The sequence below is a fragment of the Phaethon aethereus genome, assembly GCF_964289735.1.
Source record: "Phaethon aethereus genome assembly, chromosome: 1".
In the NCBI taxonomy this organism is placed as follows: Eukaryota; Metazoa; Chordata; class Aves; order Phaethontiformes; family Phaethontidae; genus Phaethon; species Phaethon aethereus.
The window spans coordinates 73,827,564-73,847,166 of record NC_138575.1 but is presented as its reverse complement, the minus strand read 5'-3'; the positions used below and the strand labels follow the sequence as shown (position 1 = coordinate 73,847,166).

Genomic DNA, 19,603 nt, shown 5'->3' with positions numbered 1-19,603 from the left:
ATGGAAAGGGCAATCACTGCTGGCCAGCCTAAAGACAAGTCACTCTTCCAGGACAGCAATGGCAGCGCAGTTCCTGCCAAAAGTGTGTGCCATAATTGTTCAAAGCTAAAGGTATGGAGAGGAGCCCTCATCACATATTTTCTCTGGAATACTGAAAATGATAATTTGAAGTTATATCAAAATTCAGTTAATTCTGTATGGTACTGTTTGACACTACATGTGTTGGCAACAATGCTCTAGGTTGTGACTCAAAGCACATAGAAGTCAATAAATATGTCCAACAGTTAAAAAGTGAGGCCATATCTTACTAACAAATAATTTAGAGGTGTGTTATAGTCATAGTGGTAATTGCTAAAACAGCTATACCTTTTTACCCATGTTTTTTAGAACAAGAGAAGTAGGAGTAATAAGACATGCTGTAATAATAGTACCAGTAATGAACAACTTTATGCTGTAAGTTTTCCCTAAGGGAGGAAACAGCTAAAGCAGTATGTGGTAGAAAGGTAGAAGATGCACACAGTCAATGTCAACTTTCTTTTTCTTTGCAGTAGAAGAAGTTTTCTTGAAAACAATAGGAAGAATCTCTTCACAGAGAATTAGAAAGCAAAGCATTTGATTTTTGTTTCTTGGGTAGGTTGCTCAGGCATTCAGCTATGAAGAAAAAATGTTTCTTTGAAACTGAATTATTTTCTCTCTTCAGATATTTCTTGGAGCTCTAGCTTTTTCCTTTTTTGCAAAAGGATTTTCTGGAAGCTACATGAAGAGCATGTCTAGTCAAATTGAAAGGAGATTTGAAATCTCATCATCCATTGTTGGCATTATTGATGGCAGCTTTGAGATAGGTATGTGTACTTTCTTTGAAAATTGAAAAATACCGCTTCTTAATACATTTTTCCCCTAAAAAAGCTCTTTTTGTAATCTTACCGGTTCTCTCTCCTGTTGATGCAGGTAACTTAATGGTAATGGTGTTGGTGAGCTACCTTGGACCAAGAGTTCATCGACCAAAAGTAATTGCTGTCGGATGTCTCATCATGTCATTAGGAGCATTTTTGTCAGTGATGCCTCAGTTCCTAATGGGACGGTAAATATGGAGAGTTTTCACATTGTGCACTAATTGAACTTGACCATATGAAGTGTTTTTTAATCATACACCTGAGTTAAAATCTTGACAATAGCAGTTTCAGGATAACAGGAAGTTTTTAACTAGGTGGATTTTTTAGTATTGACTTTCTGATTTCCTCTCTGAAAGCTTACCTCTTTCTACAGGTAAGTAAGAGAGAAACCTCAGGTTTCTACAGAACATACACATAATTAGGGATAAAGTGGGTTGAATTTTTCACCTGGCATGGGTATACATAGATACATATTTTTTTTAAGTGTTCTTTTTTTTTTATGCTTAAGTGAACTGTAATGAGATCTTGATGGAAGAGGGTTCTTTCTCTGTGGTGGCTATTCATGCTAAGCTCTTCAAAATTATGAAGATTTGTATCTATCTCTACTGAACTCAGGGAGAGTTAAATATCTAAATACCCCTTCACATCTAAGCTTTAGTGCGTAAATAGTTGTCAGAAGCAGTTCATAGCTCTCTAATCCTTACTTAATAGTGATTGAAAATAAAACCCCTCTGTCCCTCAAAAATTAAAATTAATTTGTTCATCTTCTTTAGTTCCAATACTAATACCTGTGATAAGAAGGGTATGGAAAGAATTATATCCGGGGACCATGGTATGGAAAGTGGCCACAGTCACTACGCTGCTTGTGAAATAGCAGGGAACCTGCACTTCAGGGGACAGCACAGGCCAGAAGCAGAGCTATGGAAATCTCTCATTTAACCCAAGTTCTGAAGTTTAGCTCTTCTCCGCAACACTGAACAAAACCCAGGGGCCATGGGGACCTCACCGTCGTCCATCACAATATCAAAGGTTGCCACTTGATTTCTTGCACAGTTGGAGGGAATATCTGCTCTCCATTTATCCCGATGTAGCATAAATGTACTCAAGCTGGCTTCAATTTACTTAGCAGATTTGCTGTAGTAGCTGGCTGCCTAAATACAGACAAACTGGCACGTGTGTTTTGCAGCCTGTGCTAACCTCTTTATAGACACAGATAGGTTACTACTAGATCCTTAGCTAGCTAATTTTAAACTAGCACAGAAGTCTCTATAATACACGTCTGTCCAATAGGTAAGAAACGGGTGCCAGTATGGAAAAACATCAGCACTGTTGTATGTAGACAGATATGGGTGGACTCTGCCTCTGTCCTTCAGTCTAAAGAATGATCTCTTAAGCCCTGGAAGAAGCTTCTTTGCTCTCGAGCTTAAGCAAATATTTGGGCTAGAATGGTCAGAGTATTTTGAAAAAGGTATGAAGATGCCTATCCCCCTTTTTAAGTGAAACCACTGGGAATGGGTTGCCCCTCCACTTTGCTTGCATGTAAGAGGAATGAACATGTATGAACACAAGGGTCATACACACTTCCTGCAAAGCACAGTCTTTCATGTGTCAGTTGTATTTTACATAGTTGTTTTCCAGTTATAATTATGAAAGGATAACTGTTACTATGGACAACTCCTCTACAAGTGTATCAGCTTGCTCCCCAGCATCGTCTGAAGGCCATCCGGTCACAGATGCTACAGAAACACCCAGCGCATTGAAAAATTTTGGTAAGCAAAAGCTCTGATGCTGGGTTCCCTTCTTCTGCTTGTCCCCATTTTATACAGCCTCTTTTACTGGAAAGCAGTAAAACCCCTCTTAGAAACCATGATATATACAAACCCACCCTATTGTGACTGTAAAAAATGTATTTTATATTATTTTTCTGTTGCAATAAAGTGTTGTCAGAATTATGTTCACAGAAATGTAAATGTTTATGGCCTGCAGGATGTGAGAAAACAACAAATTCCTATCTGTGGCTCTTTGTGTTGATGGGGAACCTTTTACGTGGAATTGGGGAAGCACCAGTTATGCCACTGGGGGTTTCATATATTGATGATTTTTCTAAAGAAGAAAACTCAGCATTTTACATAGGTAATATGCACATGAGTGATTTTTATGCTAAACATTCTTTTCTTTAACATTTCTATAGCCAAGAAAGTACTCGCCAAAAAAATCTCTCTGCTCTATTCTGGATAATTTTGAGTTGTACAGAGACAAAAGAGCAAAGCAAAAGAGTTCTCATGCTTATTTTCAAAGGATATTTCCCAGATGCTCCTTTTGCTTTTCCCAGGTAGCTTCTGCTACATGTGCCAGTTTTCTCTGTGATGAAGAGAAGCATAATCAAATCTTCATTTCTCCAAAGTGAGAAGTCATAGCTGTTTTATCTGGCATATCATCTTCAATACCACAGCTTCAGAGGATAAAATTCTTCCTAATCACTGTGATGATAAGAGAATGATCCTTAATGTAAAGATCAGTCATGTAATCACAGAAACTTTTACCTGACTTTTTGAATTTTACATGCAGCACGCTTCCTGAGGAAAGCTTTTTAAAGTCCCTAGTTACCAAAGGAAAAACCAAACCCTTGCCAAGGTGTTGTAATAAATCCCTTCTAATTGGGATTTTGTTGTTGTTGTTTTGATGGAAGATAGCCTGTTGCCCAAGACAGAAAGACTTACACCCAAGCTGATTAATTTATTGCCAAACTGATTTAATAGCATGGAGCGTTTGTGTGGCTGAGGGAGGTCAAAACTGCTGCCTGAAGTAAATTGGAAGTTGAACGGATCATAAAGATATTAAGACACAGTTTCAGGAAGTTTTCAGTGTGTAATGCTACAGGGTAAGACCATTGCAAATGTCTTCATTTGGGGATGAGGAGATCTGCAGGTTGAAGAAAACGAAACTATTGTGAAGGAAGCCAACAAAACCAAAAGTTCCGCTCAGCAGTTATCCAAAATATTTGTAATCACCTCTGAGCTTCTGGTTAAAGGCATTTAAAAAAGTTCAGCTGAAATTTTTTCTTTTCAGAATCTGATCTGGGAGAGATTGCGATGGGTTGGAGACTATTGGGGAAGTGAGATTAAAAATATGAAGTAAACACAGAGAATAGTATGGATTCAACCGTAATGAAAATTTCTTTGGGTCATGGAAGTGAAATAAAGTATTTAGTTTACAGAGTATTAAAATATTTCATTTTAACATTCTGAATAACAATTTTCAGTCTCTTATTCCATTTTGATAGACTGACCCAATTTGCAAAAAAGTGAATGTTGAAATAGTCTTTTCCATAGAGCTGACCAACCTTAATTGTTTTCTATATCAGATTTTTTAATCAGTTGACGAAATCAATTTATGATCAGTGTTTCTGTAAAATAAAAAAAAAAGTCCTATAATAAAAAAGTCAGTCAAGCCCTGCTGATGAATTTTGACCATTGATCTCTTCGTTTGACCCTGAGCAAGAAGTTTCACCTTCCTGTTTCTCCTTTTTTTCCTACCCTTAGATGTTTAGTTGAGTAAGAACATAAGTTACTCTGATGCAGAGACAGCTTTTTATTAAGTGGCAATAGAATACATTATTAAGTGTCAATAAAATGCATTAAAAACTTTTTGGCAGAGTTGTAGTGCAAATGATAATTGACAGCAATAAAGCCAGAGCTGCCAGAAGAAGCAAGCAGAAAAGGAAAAATCAGCTTTTTTGTTAAGCTATCATACAGAATTTAGCAGAGGATGGTAGCTTTTCTGTAGAACTCATTAAGACAGGAAATGGATTTTTTTTCCCCAGGAAATTCAATAGTTTTCAGACTCAGATTTGCAGAACCTTTTTAATTTGTATAGTTCTACCAGGCCATCAACGTGTTCCTGAGGTGCTACAATGCACTGTACACCATATACAGTCCTGTAAAGCTCTTCTGCATAGGGTCACTACTCAGTATGACTGTAAGGTATAACGATCTGACCCTCTGTGTCTACATGCCGTTGGCATTTGTCAAGAGACAGGAATATCAGGATCTCAGTGGTTTGCTTTGTTTTGAGAGCGGCTTTTGGTGGTGTGACCTTTGAGGCCAACTGTTCTGACTGAGAGGTTATTTCATAAATACTCCTGCATGCTAAGCGCCTAGTTTAGTCAGGTATTTTAGAGTCTTCAGATGTTTCTCTTCTGTTTAGGTGCCTATAGAAGAGATGCCAACATACATATGAGGATTTGACCTATACTAATAAGCTTTCAGTAGCCAATTTTTAAAATGAATTTCTGATTTTATTTGAAACTGAACGCTGACTAATTAATAGCCATCTGACTTACCATGTAAGAGGAATAATAGACGATTAAAGATATTTAATGAGTACTTCACTTCCGTGGATTTCTCACCAAAGCAAAGGCTCTGAATGAATGAAATTTCATCACTGAGTTGAGCATTAGCATATAAACTTGTATTTATTCAACCCGTGGCTTCAACAGATATATATCTGAGGCCAGTGTATGTTGTAAATTTTAATACTTGTTGCATGCTGAATTACTCATCAATAAAAGGGCTTGGCTGAGCTATGTCAATATGCAGCAGCTGATTAACTGATAAGTCTGCATGATTTACTGTCTGTAGTTTAGTCTGTTTATTAATTATGAAGAATAAATATTAGAAAAGAAAAATTTGCTAAGAAAATATCACAGTGAACTTATTTGTTTTTGTTTTATCACAATACAGACATATGATCTTAGTGAAGTTATTCTTTAATTTAAAGCATATACAAGTGTGAAATGTAATTTAAAACCCATACATAAGCAAAATTATTGCACATATACTTCTTAGCTTATCCGATAGCTTATGGTATCTTAAATATACAAATATACTGCATACAATATACAAAGGCCATCTCTATGGGTGTGCTGGTTTTTATCTGTTTATTTTAGAAATTTGCCACTGAATATTTGAACTTTGGAGATGTGCTTGCATAGTTCTGAGTAGTAATTTCTGCTTTAGACTCACTGATAAGTGAACATAAGGTGCTAATTCCTGGCTTCTATAGTGTCAAAATCTTGATTCTGCAGAAGCCAGTTATTTTAGCAGCATCAGACTTTAGTCTAAAAGATCTTCTGATGAAATAAAATGAGAGAACTAAATGAAAGCAATGTGCTATTGGAGCAACGAAGCAAAGATGAAAAATCATATGTTTAAATCTTTTTAGAATTTATTACAGAAGTCCTTGATCATAAGCTGAGCAGTCACTGTATTCAGAAGAGAGTTTGCAAAACCAACAGGAAAAAAAATCACTGCAGTAGAGCAACACAGTAGGATTTACAGAGTACAGTGCCTAATGTGGGCAAGAACTGACAGGCACTTGGTCAAGGGTTCCTTTTTTTCTAATAGAATTAAGCCTTCTGCAGATTCAAACAGCTCCCAGGTGGCAGTTCCATGCTAGAGTTCAGAAATCCGAATCACTGAACAGATCAACAAAAGTGACAAGGGAATGTGAGGACCTATGATTGAATTATTTTGATGCTATTTTTCTTTCATGTTGCTTGCCAGCAGTTGTCACCAAAATTAAATTGCTTTGTTTTTACATACCCAGTCAGCAAAATGTGTCCAGTCCTAGCTTCCTCCATTTCTGCTAGCTTTCACAGCTTATTCATTTGCTCCTGGGGGCATCCCACCTTCTTCTCATCCCATGTCACCTCCTTTGTAAGCAGAGACAGAGCAGGAAATGGAAGCCCCGGTGAGGCCAATAGCAGAACTGAAAGCTCTTTTAAAGAAGTCAATACTTGATCACTAGATTTCTTGATTTTTTTTTTTTACAATTGCATAAATGCGTATTAACACAATGGTTAGCTGAAGTGCTGAATGAGTCAACAAAGATTCTGTTTAACGAACCTTGATCACATGCAGGGACACTTATATCTCCTTGTTGCCTACTGAAAATATTCTCAGGGTCCAGTACCTAATTCCGTGTCTACGCACTTTTACTGTCCCCGTCATCCTAATGTGACTCCAAACTGCAAAGATGTGCCTTCTTACATGCATATCATCAGATCAACCACTGCTACTTAAAATTAAACTAGAGACCTGAACGCATAGTCCAGGGAAAAGTCCTGACTTCTACAATCACAGAACATCATGCAGGCTTTAAGTAGAGCTGTAGGTAGACTTATGACACCTCCAACAGGCCTGGAGTTGTATGTTCATTAATTACCTGCCACAAGCTGAACAATGCAACTACAAAAATCTGAGGAGAGAACTAGGGAGGAGGAAGGATAAAAATAATTGCAATGTTATTCTCTTTCTTCCTATTCCTTCCAAGACACTAATCTTGCCAATGAAATGCACGTGGCGGTCCATGTGAGACTGCGCTCGCTTTGTCAAGCCCTGTGCAGGTGAAGAAGCCTTCTTCCACACCACAGCTGGTGTGTTGGCAGTTTATGGCTCATTTTCTTGCTGCTCAGAAGCTGCCCATGAGACACCCCCTAACAGCCTGTGCCCCTCTTCTGTCTCCTCCTTCATCTCTCCTTTCCTTGCCCTCAAAGAAGAAGGTGTGCTTGTCCACACAACGTGTTGCTCACTCTCCTTTGCTGCTTCCCTTCTCTTACAGGCCTGGTGAGATCCTCGGGCATGTTTGGGCCGACCCTGGGCTTCCTGCTTGGATCTTTCTGTGCCAGCCTCTGGGTTGACATTGGCATTGTGGATATCAGTAAGAGATTGTGGGGTGGTGCATTAACTGAGAAGATGGTTTTATATAGGAACCTGCATGCCAAGAAACACCTTCCCAGTTTACGACTCCAAAAAGGGGGGCTCTCTAGAGAGTTCTTCCTACTCAAAAGCTGGTGTTATTTGCATTTTAATATCTGCAGCATTGTAGTGTGACTGGAACAGGCCTTGATGCAAGACTCCTACCCCCACTGCAGAAAATTTTTGCACCTCTCTTTATGCTTGTGCATGCACTTGTTACACCCTTGCTGCGCGGCTGAGAACACATGAGCAAACGAAAGGGCGTCCCCACGTTGAGGGAACAGTGAACGGCCTTTGGTCATGGACACTTTCAACACTTGGCAAAATTATGCTCTCTTAAAAAGCATGCAGAAAAGATTCATATGAAATCTCGTTTCATTGTTCAAATCACTTTCAAGTCTCTAATGCCAGGGAAAATTTGAGGAACCTCAAGGAAAAACTGTTGAGATTGGGGATGGAAAAAGGAGGGGAGAGTGGGAAATTGAGAAAGGGAAGTCCTTTTGGGGTGATGAAGGGCCCTCTTGCTGTCACTCATTCCCACAGAAAGTGGCATAAGATTGTGGCAAGGAAATGCCACCATGGGTCTAAAAGGAGACATCTATTTTTGACTGCATGGGAATGATTTGATACAAGATGCATTTCAGTTCTTCATATGAAACATAAATCACCTCTGGCTGTTATTAAATAATATCTAAAAGGATACCTGTAGTAAGTTTAATTACTTTGCATGATATTTAATCTATTTTCCTGTCTCTGTGTATTTTATAGATGCCATCAGCATAAATCCTAAGGATACCCGCTGGGTTGGTGCCTGGTGGCTTGGATTGCTTATCTGTGGAGCAGTCAACTTCATTGCTTCATTGCCTTTCTGGTTTTTGCCTTACTCCTTACCAAAAGAAGGAGAGAATGAAAATCTGAAGATTATCCATTTGCCTGTTCAAGGAGATCACTGTAAAATAGAGCCCCCAGCTCAGCCACAGCTGAAGTTCTCAGAGGCAGTAAAAGGTGAAAGATTATTGCCCAGATGTTTGCCTGTGCATTCTCTCTCATGGGTTCATTCTGAGCTGAGCATGGATTTGCACAACCCCCAGCAAAATGCATGTTTCTGCAGTGCAAAGGATGAACAAAAATGATGCCTTTAATTTGTAGTGTTATAATTACATGCTAAGCATGTGTTTCAGTTCTCCTGTCAGACAGCTGGAAAAAGCTCATGCTGTTCCTTTGAGCGCCAGAGATTCTCAGTTCAACATGGTAGTTGTCATATGATGTGTTCCAGCTGTAATTCTATGATTATGAAGGAAGAGGTGGGGAAAACATCCCATCCCTCATTAATGTGCAAGCCACAGCTGGCAGGTTACTCTTTCACTGAGACCAACATATGGGAGGGAAGCATGGGGTTGAGTACAACATGGGCTGTTGGAGGGATATCACTGGGTTCATGGCTCCTGTATATGAGCTCAGTGGTGCTAAATTAACCTCATATAGGCAACATCAGATCCAGCTGCCCATTGCTGGACTCCCCCAAGGGTTTTATTTTTATGCATGTGTGCATGTGCACTCCTCAGTGGTTACGGCAGATGTGTTGAACTCTCGCCTCTTAGGCAAGTGTGCCAACGGCCAGACTACAGGCTAAATGCAGGTTTTTGTCTTCAATTTCATGGACTTGGATTCTCTAATCAAGGGTCTCAGGACAGGTTCCAGCCTTTTGCTGGGTCAGGTGCTCCCTTTCTCTGAAATCAACCTCATGTGTGGCTCTTGTATGGTTTGTGAAGGCTCCTGCTTTAGGCACCAAACTTTTCACTTGGTACATTATAGTCTCAATGGTCTTTTAGGGACTCTTTCCTATACAGGCACTGAGAATCAGTGTTGCAAGCCTTAGTGCCTTTGATGAATAGTCCTGTGTCACACACAAGATAATTTAGGATTTCTGATTGCCAGTTCAGCATCCACTGTGCCATTCAGCCTTGCTGCTCCTGTAAGTCATGTGTTGGCAATGAGGAAGACTCTCGCTGGAGCAAGCATATGTTTTGATAGGCAAAGAATTATAACCTGCAATACAGCCAGTAATCTAAAGGATGTCAAACAACTCTTTGTTTAGCAGGGTGTAAGGCATTTACCTCTCCATTGCAGATTTCTTCCCAGCTCTGAAGAAGCTGTTTGGAAATCCAGTTTTCCTGGTGTACACCTTCCTCACTATTCTGCAGTACAATTCTCTTGTTGGGTTGATAACCTATGAGACAAAGTTCATGGAGCAGCAATTTAATGTATCGGTGGCAAGAGCCATCTTTCTAATTGGTAGGTGCCTGGCCTTCTTTTAAATTCCAGTGTCAAAAGGGAAGTTTTTCTTTGTTTTTGCCTTCCTTTTTAGGAGGAGATTCTGTGAACTTTTTTGGTTAATTAATTTTTCTACCTTATTTTGAAAATGGGTTAATTTTAGTGTCAATTTTCCTGGCATTCCTAATTTAGTGATCTAGAGGATTATTAGAACTGGGCAGAATTTTTTGGCTGAAGTTTTTTTCAGAGTGAGATTGGGTTACGAATGTGTCTCTTTTCGTGAACAAAAACCACACATAAACTGCAACTAAGTAACAATTAAAAAAATTAATTTAGAAAATGTCTAATGAAATACATGATTTTTCTTTTTCAAAATAGCATCTCGGTATAAATGTCCTTCCATTTTGATTAGAAATACAAATTATATAAGCAATAGGAAAACAAAATGTAAAATGTTGAGTCATTTCATTCAGCTCAAAGCTCTTTTTCTATTTGCCAGTTCCCTCAAAAATAAGTTCTTTGTACTCTTCTACAAAAAATTAATGCTGAAATTATATTAATCTCACAGTGATTAATATGGTCTCATAACCTGGCAAGAAAATCAGGGTATTTTAGGTCATTGAAGAATTGATATTCCATTACTTTAATTGGAAGGCAGCCTGCTTTGCTGCAGGTCAGGTACAAATGTGGGAAGAACTTTCTTTTTCCTGTCTTTTTTTGGATGCAGGGAAAGCTTTACAAAACCAACATGACCAACAACCCCAACCAAACAAAAAAGCACACACAGAAAGGCAAACACCTCACAATAAAACCTTGTGAAAGCTCTTTATTTAGTGTGTAAGTATTAGGGATGGAGTTTGTGAAATGCTGAATGGATTAAATCTAAATGGAAATCTTTCCATGATTAACTCTCAGAGCAAAATGGAATCCAATGCAAAACCAGATGCTGCTTCCTTTCATGTTTTGTTTTGGAGATTTTTTTTTTTTTGGTAACTTTCAGGAAGTTTTATGTTTTACTTTAGATGAAGAAGCACCTATGAGCTAAGACATTAATCTCATTTACTCCAGTTTCTAACAGGCATGCCTGTATAGGTTTTATTGTATCAGTATGCATACAAAAACCAGTATAGTAAAAAGGTAGGGAATATCAATGAACTAAGCTTTTTAAAGTCATAACATGATGGAAAAGAAAATAAGGAAGTAAGCAAAATTACTTAAAGGTAATAAAGCGTCTTATAACCTCAAAGGATCAGTCTGAAAATGAGTCAGTATCTGATATTTTTGAAACTACTAGAACCAGATATTTATTCTAAAAAGGGTCAATGCAAGTGACAGCAGTTAAAAATTTTGTTACCTTCTATTTGCAGGTGTGATACTTTTACCCATCACAATCCTGGGGATGTTTCTAGGAGGCTTTCTGATCAAGAAATTCAAACTTCACATAACTGAAATGGCAAAGTTTGCATGCATCACCTTTATAGTAGCGTATTTGTTAAACCTCTTGTACTTTACATGCAGTTGTGAGGTGCTCAAGGTGGCCGGTTTAACAGCATCCTACTCTGGGTTTGTATCCTCCTGGGTTTGTGTTGGTTGTGTCAATTTGTTGTGGCTGCTTACTGCCTTGTGCAGAACACCATGCATGCACCTGTATTCCTCTACTTTCACAGTCTAATCTGGTTTTGTAATCTCATCTGGGCTACAAACCTTTTACTCTAGGAAACATTTTGATTTAAATTTGGATCAATTCTGAAATGTGGCTTCTCTGTTGATTTACTGGAGCATATTGCTATATCTTTTTGCGTAAAAAATAATATACATCTGTCTGTTGAAAGACAACAAATTTTCATTGAAACTGGCATGTATTGGGTCATCTGCTAGTGTCAGTCAGTGTGGTTTCAGCTACAGTGGAGATACTGTGATTATATCACTGTATTGCTCCCTTGGTGGTGATACACACAAGAAAATCCTAGGTTTTGAGGTAGACTTGTTAGATTGAAATGATACTTAGTGTTGGGGATGTGCAGAATACCCTGATTTTGTTTTTCCAATTTAGTTTAAATTGGACGTTTCTTTTTCTAAATTGTTTATTGCTGGCTATTGACAATATACGTCTATATTCTAGAAAATCACTAAATAAGAGGAATTTTATCACCCGCAGTTGAAATTTTTATATTCTATTTCAAAGCTTTAGTTTAAAGCTGGTGTCCTCCTACCATCTAGGAAGTGGGTTGTAATAAGCATGTTGAAAGTGCCTGCACTCTCATCCTGCGATGGCTTTGCCTCTGGAAGGGACCATCCTCTAGATCAGTACTTATCAGCCTGCATGGGGAGTTACCAGCCTCCCTTTCTTGAGAATATTTTGCTGACATGCTTGGAGCCTGGTCATGCTTTCTTGAGAATATTTTGCTGACTCTAGCAGATTGACACAATTGCCTACTGTTTAAATTTAGCTCAGTCTGGTCCAACCAATTTCAAAGGATTTTAAAGGATTAAACTGAATCCAGCAGGGCTTGCTAAATTTTCAATTCAGACAGAAATTCAGACCTGTGTTTCTTGAAACTGAGCCTATGTTCAGGGAAATATCTAAGTCGTCTCAGCAACCTGACACCCAGTTCAACTTTGAGGTGAGTTACATAAAAGATATCAGAGGTTTGTGCAGTAGAGATAGCTCTGGTTGAGGACTGTAGAATGAATTAAAAATAAGCAGAAACAACAACACAGTGAATACTGAAAGAGCCAATTACAGTTTCTGCAGGAGAACTGGAGAATTTAGCATGTGCAAGGATTGCTCTGGTTAAGTGAGTCACGTGCTGTTTTACCAGTTTCACAATTTGTAGTTTGAAGACAAGCAACAGCCTAACAAGGGCTAACCCCCCCCAGTTATTTTCCCATCTAAAAGACTGAGGAGAAATGTATCCCCCTTAAGGTGTATTTTGGATTGAGGGGTAGGGAGGAATAAAAGGCAAATTCTGAACACGTTTTCCTTTATATTGTGAGGCATTTCAAGGCAGGAGTGATTTACAGATGGTGGACTCCTAACGCTTTCTGAAAATTGAGCCCTGATACCATGACCTCAGTCACTGGCCACTTTTTAAATTTTCAGTGCTAGTTGTTGTCCACTTAGATTAGCTCATTGGAGCCTGATGTTTCTTACAGAAATGTTGGTAAAGGAGGAAACTATGAAAGTCCGTGATAATACACAAGAAGAAATGAGATCTGACAAGGTCTCAATGGGGCTCAACAGTGTCCCAGGTGCAGGGCTGCTGCTGAATGCTGGTCAGAGCTGAGACAGAAGCAGCACTTCTCACTCAGACTTATGCAACTTTCATTGCCACTAACTGGTTCTGTATCCAGTGAAAAAAATGTCAAGGACATCTTTCTGCTGTAGTTTTATGTCACCACTTCTAGCACCCAGCATGATGTCTACTGCTAAGGACAAGCATGGCCAGTCTACAGGTGATAAGAGATTCTAGGCATGAATTTCTTTTTCTTGGGTTGAACTTTCAAATGAAAAAGTAATACCAAATATTACCTCCCAACCAAGAATACCAAGTTTGTGAGTTCCACGCCTTTTCAGCAACAATCCATAAAAATGTTAATGCTTGGTGAAAAATTTCAAGAGAGCTCTGGCTCAGATGAAAGTAGCTTAGTCTCTATATGACAACTTCACAGCCAATTGGATGGTAGCAGATACCTGTCCATATTTATTGCTTCACTTTCTCCATGTTTATCCTGCCTACCTCTGGCATTTTGTTTGACTATATAATTTACCTAAATAATTCTTTTATTTCTTTGTGTTTTCCTCCAGATTAAAACATCTTTCTTCCCCCAAAACCAGCTTCATGGCCAGTTGCAATGCTGATTGCGGCTGCGAGCTGGATCAGTGGGACCCTGTATGTGGGGATAATGGGATCACTTACATGACAGCCTGCTTTGCAGGATGTAAATCATCAACTGGGATGGGAAAGAATATGGTAAATATCTAGATGGATAAATGTTTATAGATATAGCTAGATTTCTCCATCTATTAATTTTTTGGGTTTGTGATTAATAATCCTGTAGACACATATGTCCATTCTGTATGGTTTAACCTTGTAGAATCTGAGTGCAAGGTTGCAGGAAGGATTTTTAAAAGAGTTGGGGTGAGGTAAGTGAAAATCTCAGACTCCTAACTTACATTTCTTGAATGCTTTTATTTCAGTTTTTAAAAATTTATTTTCTTCTCAGCAAGATCATGATGAATTTGGCTTTAAGTTTCTCAGTAGATCTCTTACTGCACACGTACAACACAGCTAAGAGGGGTTTGCTTTAGAAGACCTTTACTAGTCTGGTTGTTATACTAGCAAAATCCCATGGTGTCAACTCATGTGCAACAGACCTGTATAAAATTGTGAGTGCTGGTTTCACAAACTGTTACAGATCATACTGGAATTGCCTGCTTTCCTGAGCTGCCATAGCTCAGGAAAGCAGGTCTTAGAGCCTAAATTGTACAGCCAAGAGGTCCTGTAAATATACATCTGGACATTTTGTTCAGTGTATCAGCAGCAAAGCCATTTCCAGGACTTCAAACAATCCTACCTGGGCAAGGCCATTTAAAACAGTAGGTTTGCAGAAGTGTGTGCGAATGGTCATGTCTTTTGGCAGAAGCAGAATTGTCTTCATGTAACAATGCTGAAAAAGACAAGCAGTATTTTCATGCTTTTATCCATATATCCCAGAAAAATTCTCTTGCTTCACTTCAGGGGAATTGGCTTTCAAACCTATGTCTCCTGCCGACTTCAAAGGCTGTGAAAGAGCCCACTCCCAATCCAGCGCCAAATGCTGTTTTAGATATATAATGATAGATAAGCATGATTGCATTATTGGGTCCACTTCTGTGTTTTTATTGTTACTCCTCTACTTTATAGGATGCCTGAGCAGAGTGGCTGGATAACAGTTCACATCTGAATTTTATAGTTTTTACCCATTTTAAGCATACACAGAGCACCTTCTGTCCTAGCAATGGCACAGCTGAAACTAGAGTCACAGTTTCTTTGTGTCTCTGGAGCAGCTCAGAGTGGCTGAAGCATACCAATGAACTTGGCCATCAGTCTGCAAAGATGATTCAGGAGGTTCTTTCTGTTATGGGGAGTGAAAAATCTAGCTACTAAAACAGTTTTGTGCCACTGAATTCTGGTTAAATAAATTCTTCTTCTCATTTTCTCCTTCCAGGTGTTTTACAATTGCAGCTGTGTGGAAGGACAAGGGCATGGACTTGGCAATTCCTCTGCAGTTTTGGGACAATGCCAAAGAGAAAGCTGTACCAAAGCATTTCCCTATTTTTTAGCATTACAGACTGCATGTGCATTTATTTTAGCCTTAGGAGGCACTCCTACATACATGATTATGTTTAGGTGAAATTCTTTACCTTACCTTGACCATAAAGCTTGGGGAAAGAGAAGCAGAATGTGGTATCTACTCTTTCATTCCTATTGTGAGGAATGGCATACTGATCAAATCGGCGCTACGAGTCTTTGCCTATACTCTGAAATCTAGCTCTGTTCAAAGGCACGGCAAAATGCCTGTCCACCAATTTAATTCCAATTTAAGGCTGAGTAGATATTTGTGATGAAATGGGTGGGCCTTATGCTGATCCTGAACATTAGTTTTCACTTCTAGTGACAGATATGTTTTTAACCCAACAATGAACTTGAAATAAGGTATGGTGCTAAGCCATATCCAAGGTGACTATGCCCTTCACATTAATCAAGAGAAAAACATTCACCTTTGTTAAGCCTTGTTGCTTCAGAATGTTTTTGGTGTTCTGAGAAGTCTGATACTTCCATTTTTTTGTCAAGCTGGTATAAACAGAACTATGTCAGCAACAATATTTTTTTTATTATTTCAGTTGTAAAGCAGCACTGCTATTTTATACTTGGAAGAAAAGACAGTATTCTGTGCCTTTCACATGGAAGTTTCTTTCTGCTCATGCTCATGGGTGAATTGCAATCTTCAGTAGTCAGCGTGCGTGACTAGATAACTCTCTGCTAAGCTGCTGATTCCTCTGCAGTATTTCTAAGTGCAACCATTCTTAACACACATCTGGATTATGGACAAGGCTAAATTTGCTGTGCAAAGTTTTCACAATACTAATGTGTATAATGAGAAGCCTTTCATGTTAATGCTGAAAAGACAGTATTCTGATGTATAAACTCCAGTTCAGGAAACAAGCTGGCCATAGGAAGTCTCCCTCCTGTCCCTGTGCCAGCTTAGTACTCCCCTCTGCTTTATGTGAATTCTTCCAGTTCATCTGCTGGACACAGGCTGTTTCTCCACTGGTAGGAATGAGGTGCTTTTGTAGCCAGGTAAATCACGTTCGCTGTCTCTCTGTAAAATGCCAGAGGCAGAGGTGGGTTTTACCTGCATCTAGGTAGCAAGGACTGCACACCCTTCTTCCCTCTGTTCACCACTGCGCAATACAGCCCGTTCTAAAGCAAGGCAGCTTCTTGGAGCTTACCTTATGGGCATGAACTGCCTACTTTTAGTTGGTTCACTTTAATATTCTCATACATCCTCTCTCAAATCTGTTCTCCTTGGGTTCAAGATCAGTTTCTGTAGATTCTCCCATTTATTTCAATGAGAGTTCGTCCACTGAAGTCAGTGAACGGAGGCTCTACAGCTGAACTTTAACTTTGGTGAATGTTTTCGATTAGGGCTAGGTAAGCCACAACACTTGCAGTGGGGTACATGGAGATGTTCACAGGATGGCTATAGCTACATTATTCTGTTGTTCCCCAAAACAATGTACTATTTTTGTTTCCTTTTTAGATCTGTTTCACCAGACCTGAAATCCTTTGCTGTTGGGATTGAAACTTTAGGTGGTAGAGTACTAGGTAAAACTTTGTTTCTTTGTGGGATTCAAGTAGGTAGTCAAAGAGACAGACAAAAGCTAACCAGTGCAATGCCCTTGCTCTAGGTGAGAACAAAAGAAATTTTCCAATATTTTTCTTTGTAAGCAGACTAGGCATTTCAAAATCTTTGGAGAAGCTTGCTACATGTTTCCTGGCGTGTAATTATGTATTATAATTATCCCTTCAGAATGTTTTCTATGCAGCAAAGGAATCGGGCAAAGGAAGGAGATTGCATTGTACTTTTTGTGGGTTTTTTTGATTCGCAGATATAACTACCTGAGCTTTAACAGTTTGCATATCCTTAACACCTATGCTCCCTTCTGCTGACCATTTTTCACTTAGAGCTACCATGTACTCTGCCTATTATTTTCTTTCTTGTGTTTATCTGCAATAAATCATTCAGGTCTTCAGACATGTAGTCTGTGCGGCCCCTAGCAAACCTTTCCTTATCTTCATTTCTTTGCTGATTTTTGAAATCTTCCCCATGTAGACAAGCCCAAGTAGTCATTTGGGTCTCTCTCCTCATCTCCATATTTTAGCTGAATGTTGCAGAGAATCAGTCTTGTGCTTTTATGAAATAGTTTTCTTCACAAAACTGCACTTTATCCCCAGAACACCTTACTGATTATATTAAAGCATTATGACTGTCAAAAAAGTATTCTTTCAGTACTACATAAATAACACACTTATTACCTAGTTGGTTTTGAGCAAGTGCTTAATTTCAGCCCTTTGCACTCAGCTAACCATTTTAGTGGCAAACTGTTCTGTAAAACCTGAATAGATACATTGGTATAAATAAATATGTCATGGCATGTAATTCCACATGGGGACTGAAAAAGAAAAGTTGGTTATGTTATTATTTCTTTAAACAACAGAAGCTATAATTCTAATAAAAATGCCATTAAAGTAGAATTACTAACATTTCCCATGCTGAATATAATAATGCTATAATCTTCCATCGTTTCAACTCCCTTTAGGTACTTGCTTAAATATTTTCACAAATCTTGGAATCTCAAAGATGGAGCTGGATGTTTAGTCCCATTTTATTCAGCCATAATTCAGAAACCCAGAGATTAATTTCCTCATTTATTTACCATGACATTAAAAGCTGAGGTCTTCATGTCTGAGGTCATGTAATACGAATTTTCTTTGCAGGAGGACTCCCAGCCCCTATCTATTTCGGTGCCTTGATAGATGAGACCTGCTTGAAATGGGGGACAAAAAACTGTGGAGGCTCTGGATCTTGCCGGGTATATGACACGAAAGCATTCAGGTAAGCTGAAATCTTCAGTAAAGGATTGGGTATTTGGTTTCTGAGGCAGCTTTGGGCACCAAGGACCAAGGTATACTTTGCCCATGACAATTGTCAATAGACTCATCAGGATACTAAAAGTACCAAAACTCCTTATTTTGCCTAGGCCTTAATAGATCAGATAAGCCAAATAATTTTGATTCAACCTGACAAATGACATTTCAGTACACTGCCTTACATCACCACAATTAGTTCCTTTATTGAAGCCTTAGTGCATTGAATAACTCTGTGACACTTTGGCTTTGTGGGAGACTGAACAACCATGGAGTAAGTGTAACACTGAAGACGCTCTTCCTCATCATGCATTTCTCTGCTTCCTAATGCATAAGACGCCTGACAAAATCCACTTGGAGAGGGGACCCAAATGACTGGTGGTGCATGGAGAGCTGTGGCCGGGAGCGCTGAGTGCTGCCAGTGAGGGGCTGGGGCAAAGCTGAGACAACAGGCAAAAAGCCCCAGCTGGTGCACCTCCTCCTGCCTGAGCCTTAAAATATAGTCTGCTGAACGGGAACACACTTCAGACAGGAGACATTTCTACTAGGAGTATATGACCTGATGAGAACCTGTCTGGGGCTAAATATCATGAGATTGATTACTTTCTGTTACTTCTCAAAATATGGAGCAATACTTGGCTGAGAATATATGGTTTTGCCAAAGTGTATTTGATATCTTACTTGGTTCCACTCAGAACTGGAAAACTTTATTAATATAAATATATTTTGTCACCTTTTTTTTCCTAGAAATGTTTATCTTGGCCTCATTGCGGGACTACGGGCAGGATGCTGCCTCTTATACATAGTGCTCTCTGTTTTAATAATGAAACGCTTCAAACCAGGTGGCAAAGAGATGACGGATATTAAGAACACAGAAAGATCAACCAGTAAAGAACCAGCTACTGCCAACAAAAAAGAAATTCTTCCTGGAGCAAGAACCTCAGAGGAGAGTGAGGAAACTTGTATGTAAAAAAGAAACAAGGTCTTCTCACAACTTTGCCTATGCTTCAGTTTTTCTAAGCACAACAGGAGTCTAATTACTGACTTCAACAGCTAGTTTACATTTTGGGGATTCAGAAAATATCTTTGAAACATTGGCTTTCAATTTCCTTTACCCTATTCTCTTCCTCTCCTCATCTGAAACAATAGGGGGAAAAGGTTTTCAAAATTTTGGGGAGCTCTCCCATCTTCTTGCTCTCAGTCCCTTTCTAGACCAACAGTAGGACTAGCCAAAATTTTTCAAGTGTCAAATATTTGATTACGATTGAAAAATTAGGAAGAATTAATCCACAATAAGCTGCTTTTCCACTTTTCACTGACTTTATTTCAAGTCCTTTTGCCCTGTATTAAGTCCTACAGCTCTCAATGGCCAATCAAGTTACACTTGCCCAGTTGCTCTGATGGCCTTTGCTGCATGGTTCATGACCAGAGCTCTTTGTTCCAGACTGGGTCCCATGGCCCATGCTCAGGTGAGAGCCCCAGG

General features: G+C 39.0%; 1 protein-coding gene across 1 annotated transcript; it reads left to right on the top strand.

Moving 5' to 3' along the window:
- Positions 1-19,245, top strand: LOC309405279 (solute carrier organic anion transporter family member 1C1-like; the record flags this gene model as incomplete). The annotated part of the gene is made up of 14 exons (XM_082000015.1): positions 1-111; positions 701-842; positions 949-1,081; positions 2,532-2,662; positions 2,880-3,026; positions 7,515-7,613; positions 8,420-8,656; positions 9,782-9,946; positions 11,293-11,488; positions 13,734-13,899; positions 15,137-15,318; positions 16,733-16,797; positions 17,971-18,088; positions 18,868-19,245. The coding sequence occupies 14 exons, from the start codon at positions 1-3 to the stop codon at positions 19,088-19,090; spliced, it is 2,115 nt and encodes a 704-aa protein (XP_081856141.1). The 3' UTR covers positions 19,091-19,245.
- Between the last annotated feature and the right edge of the window lie 358 nt (positions 19,246-19,603).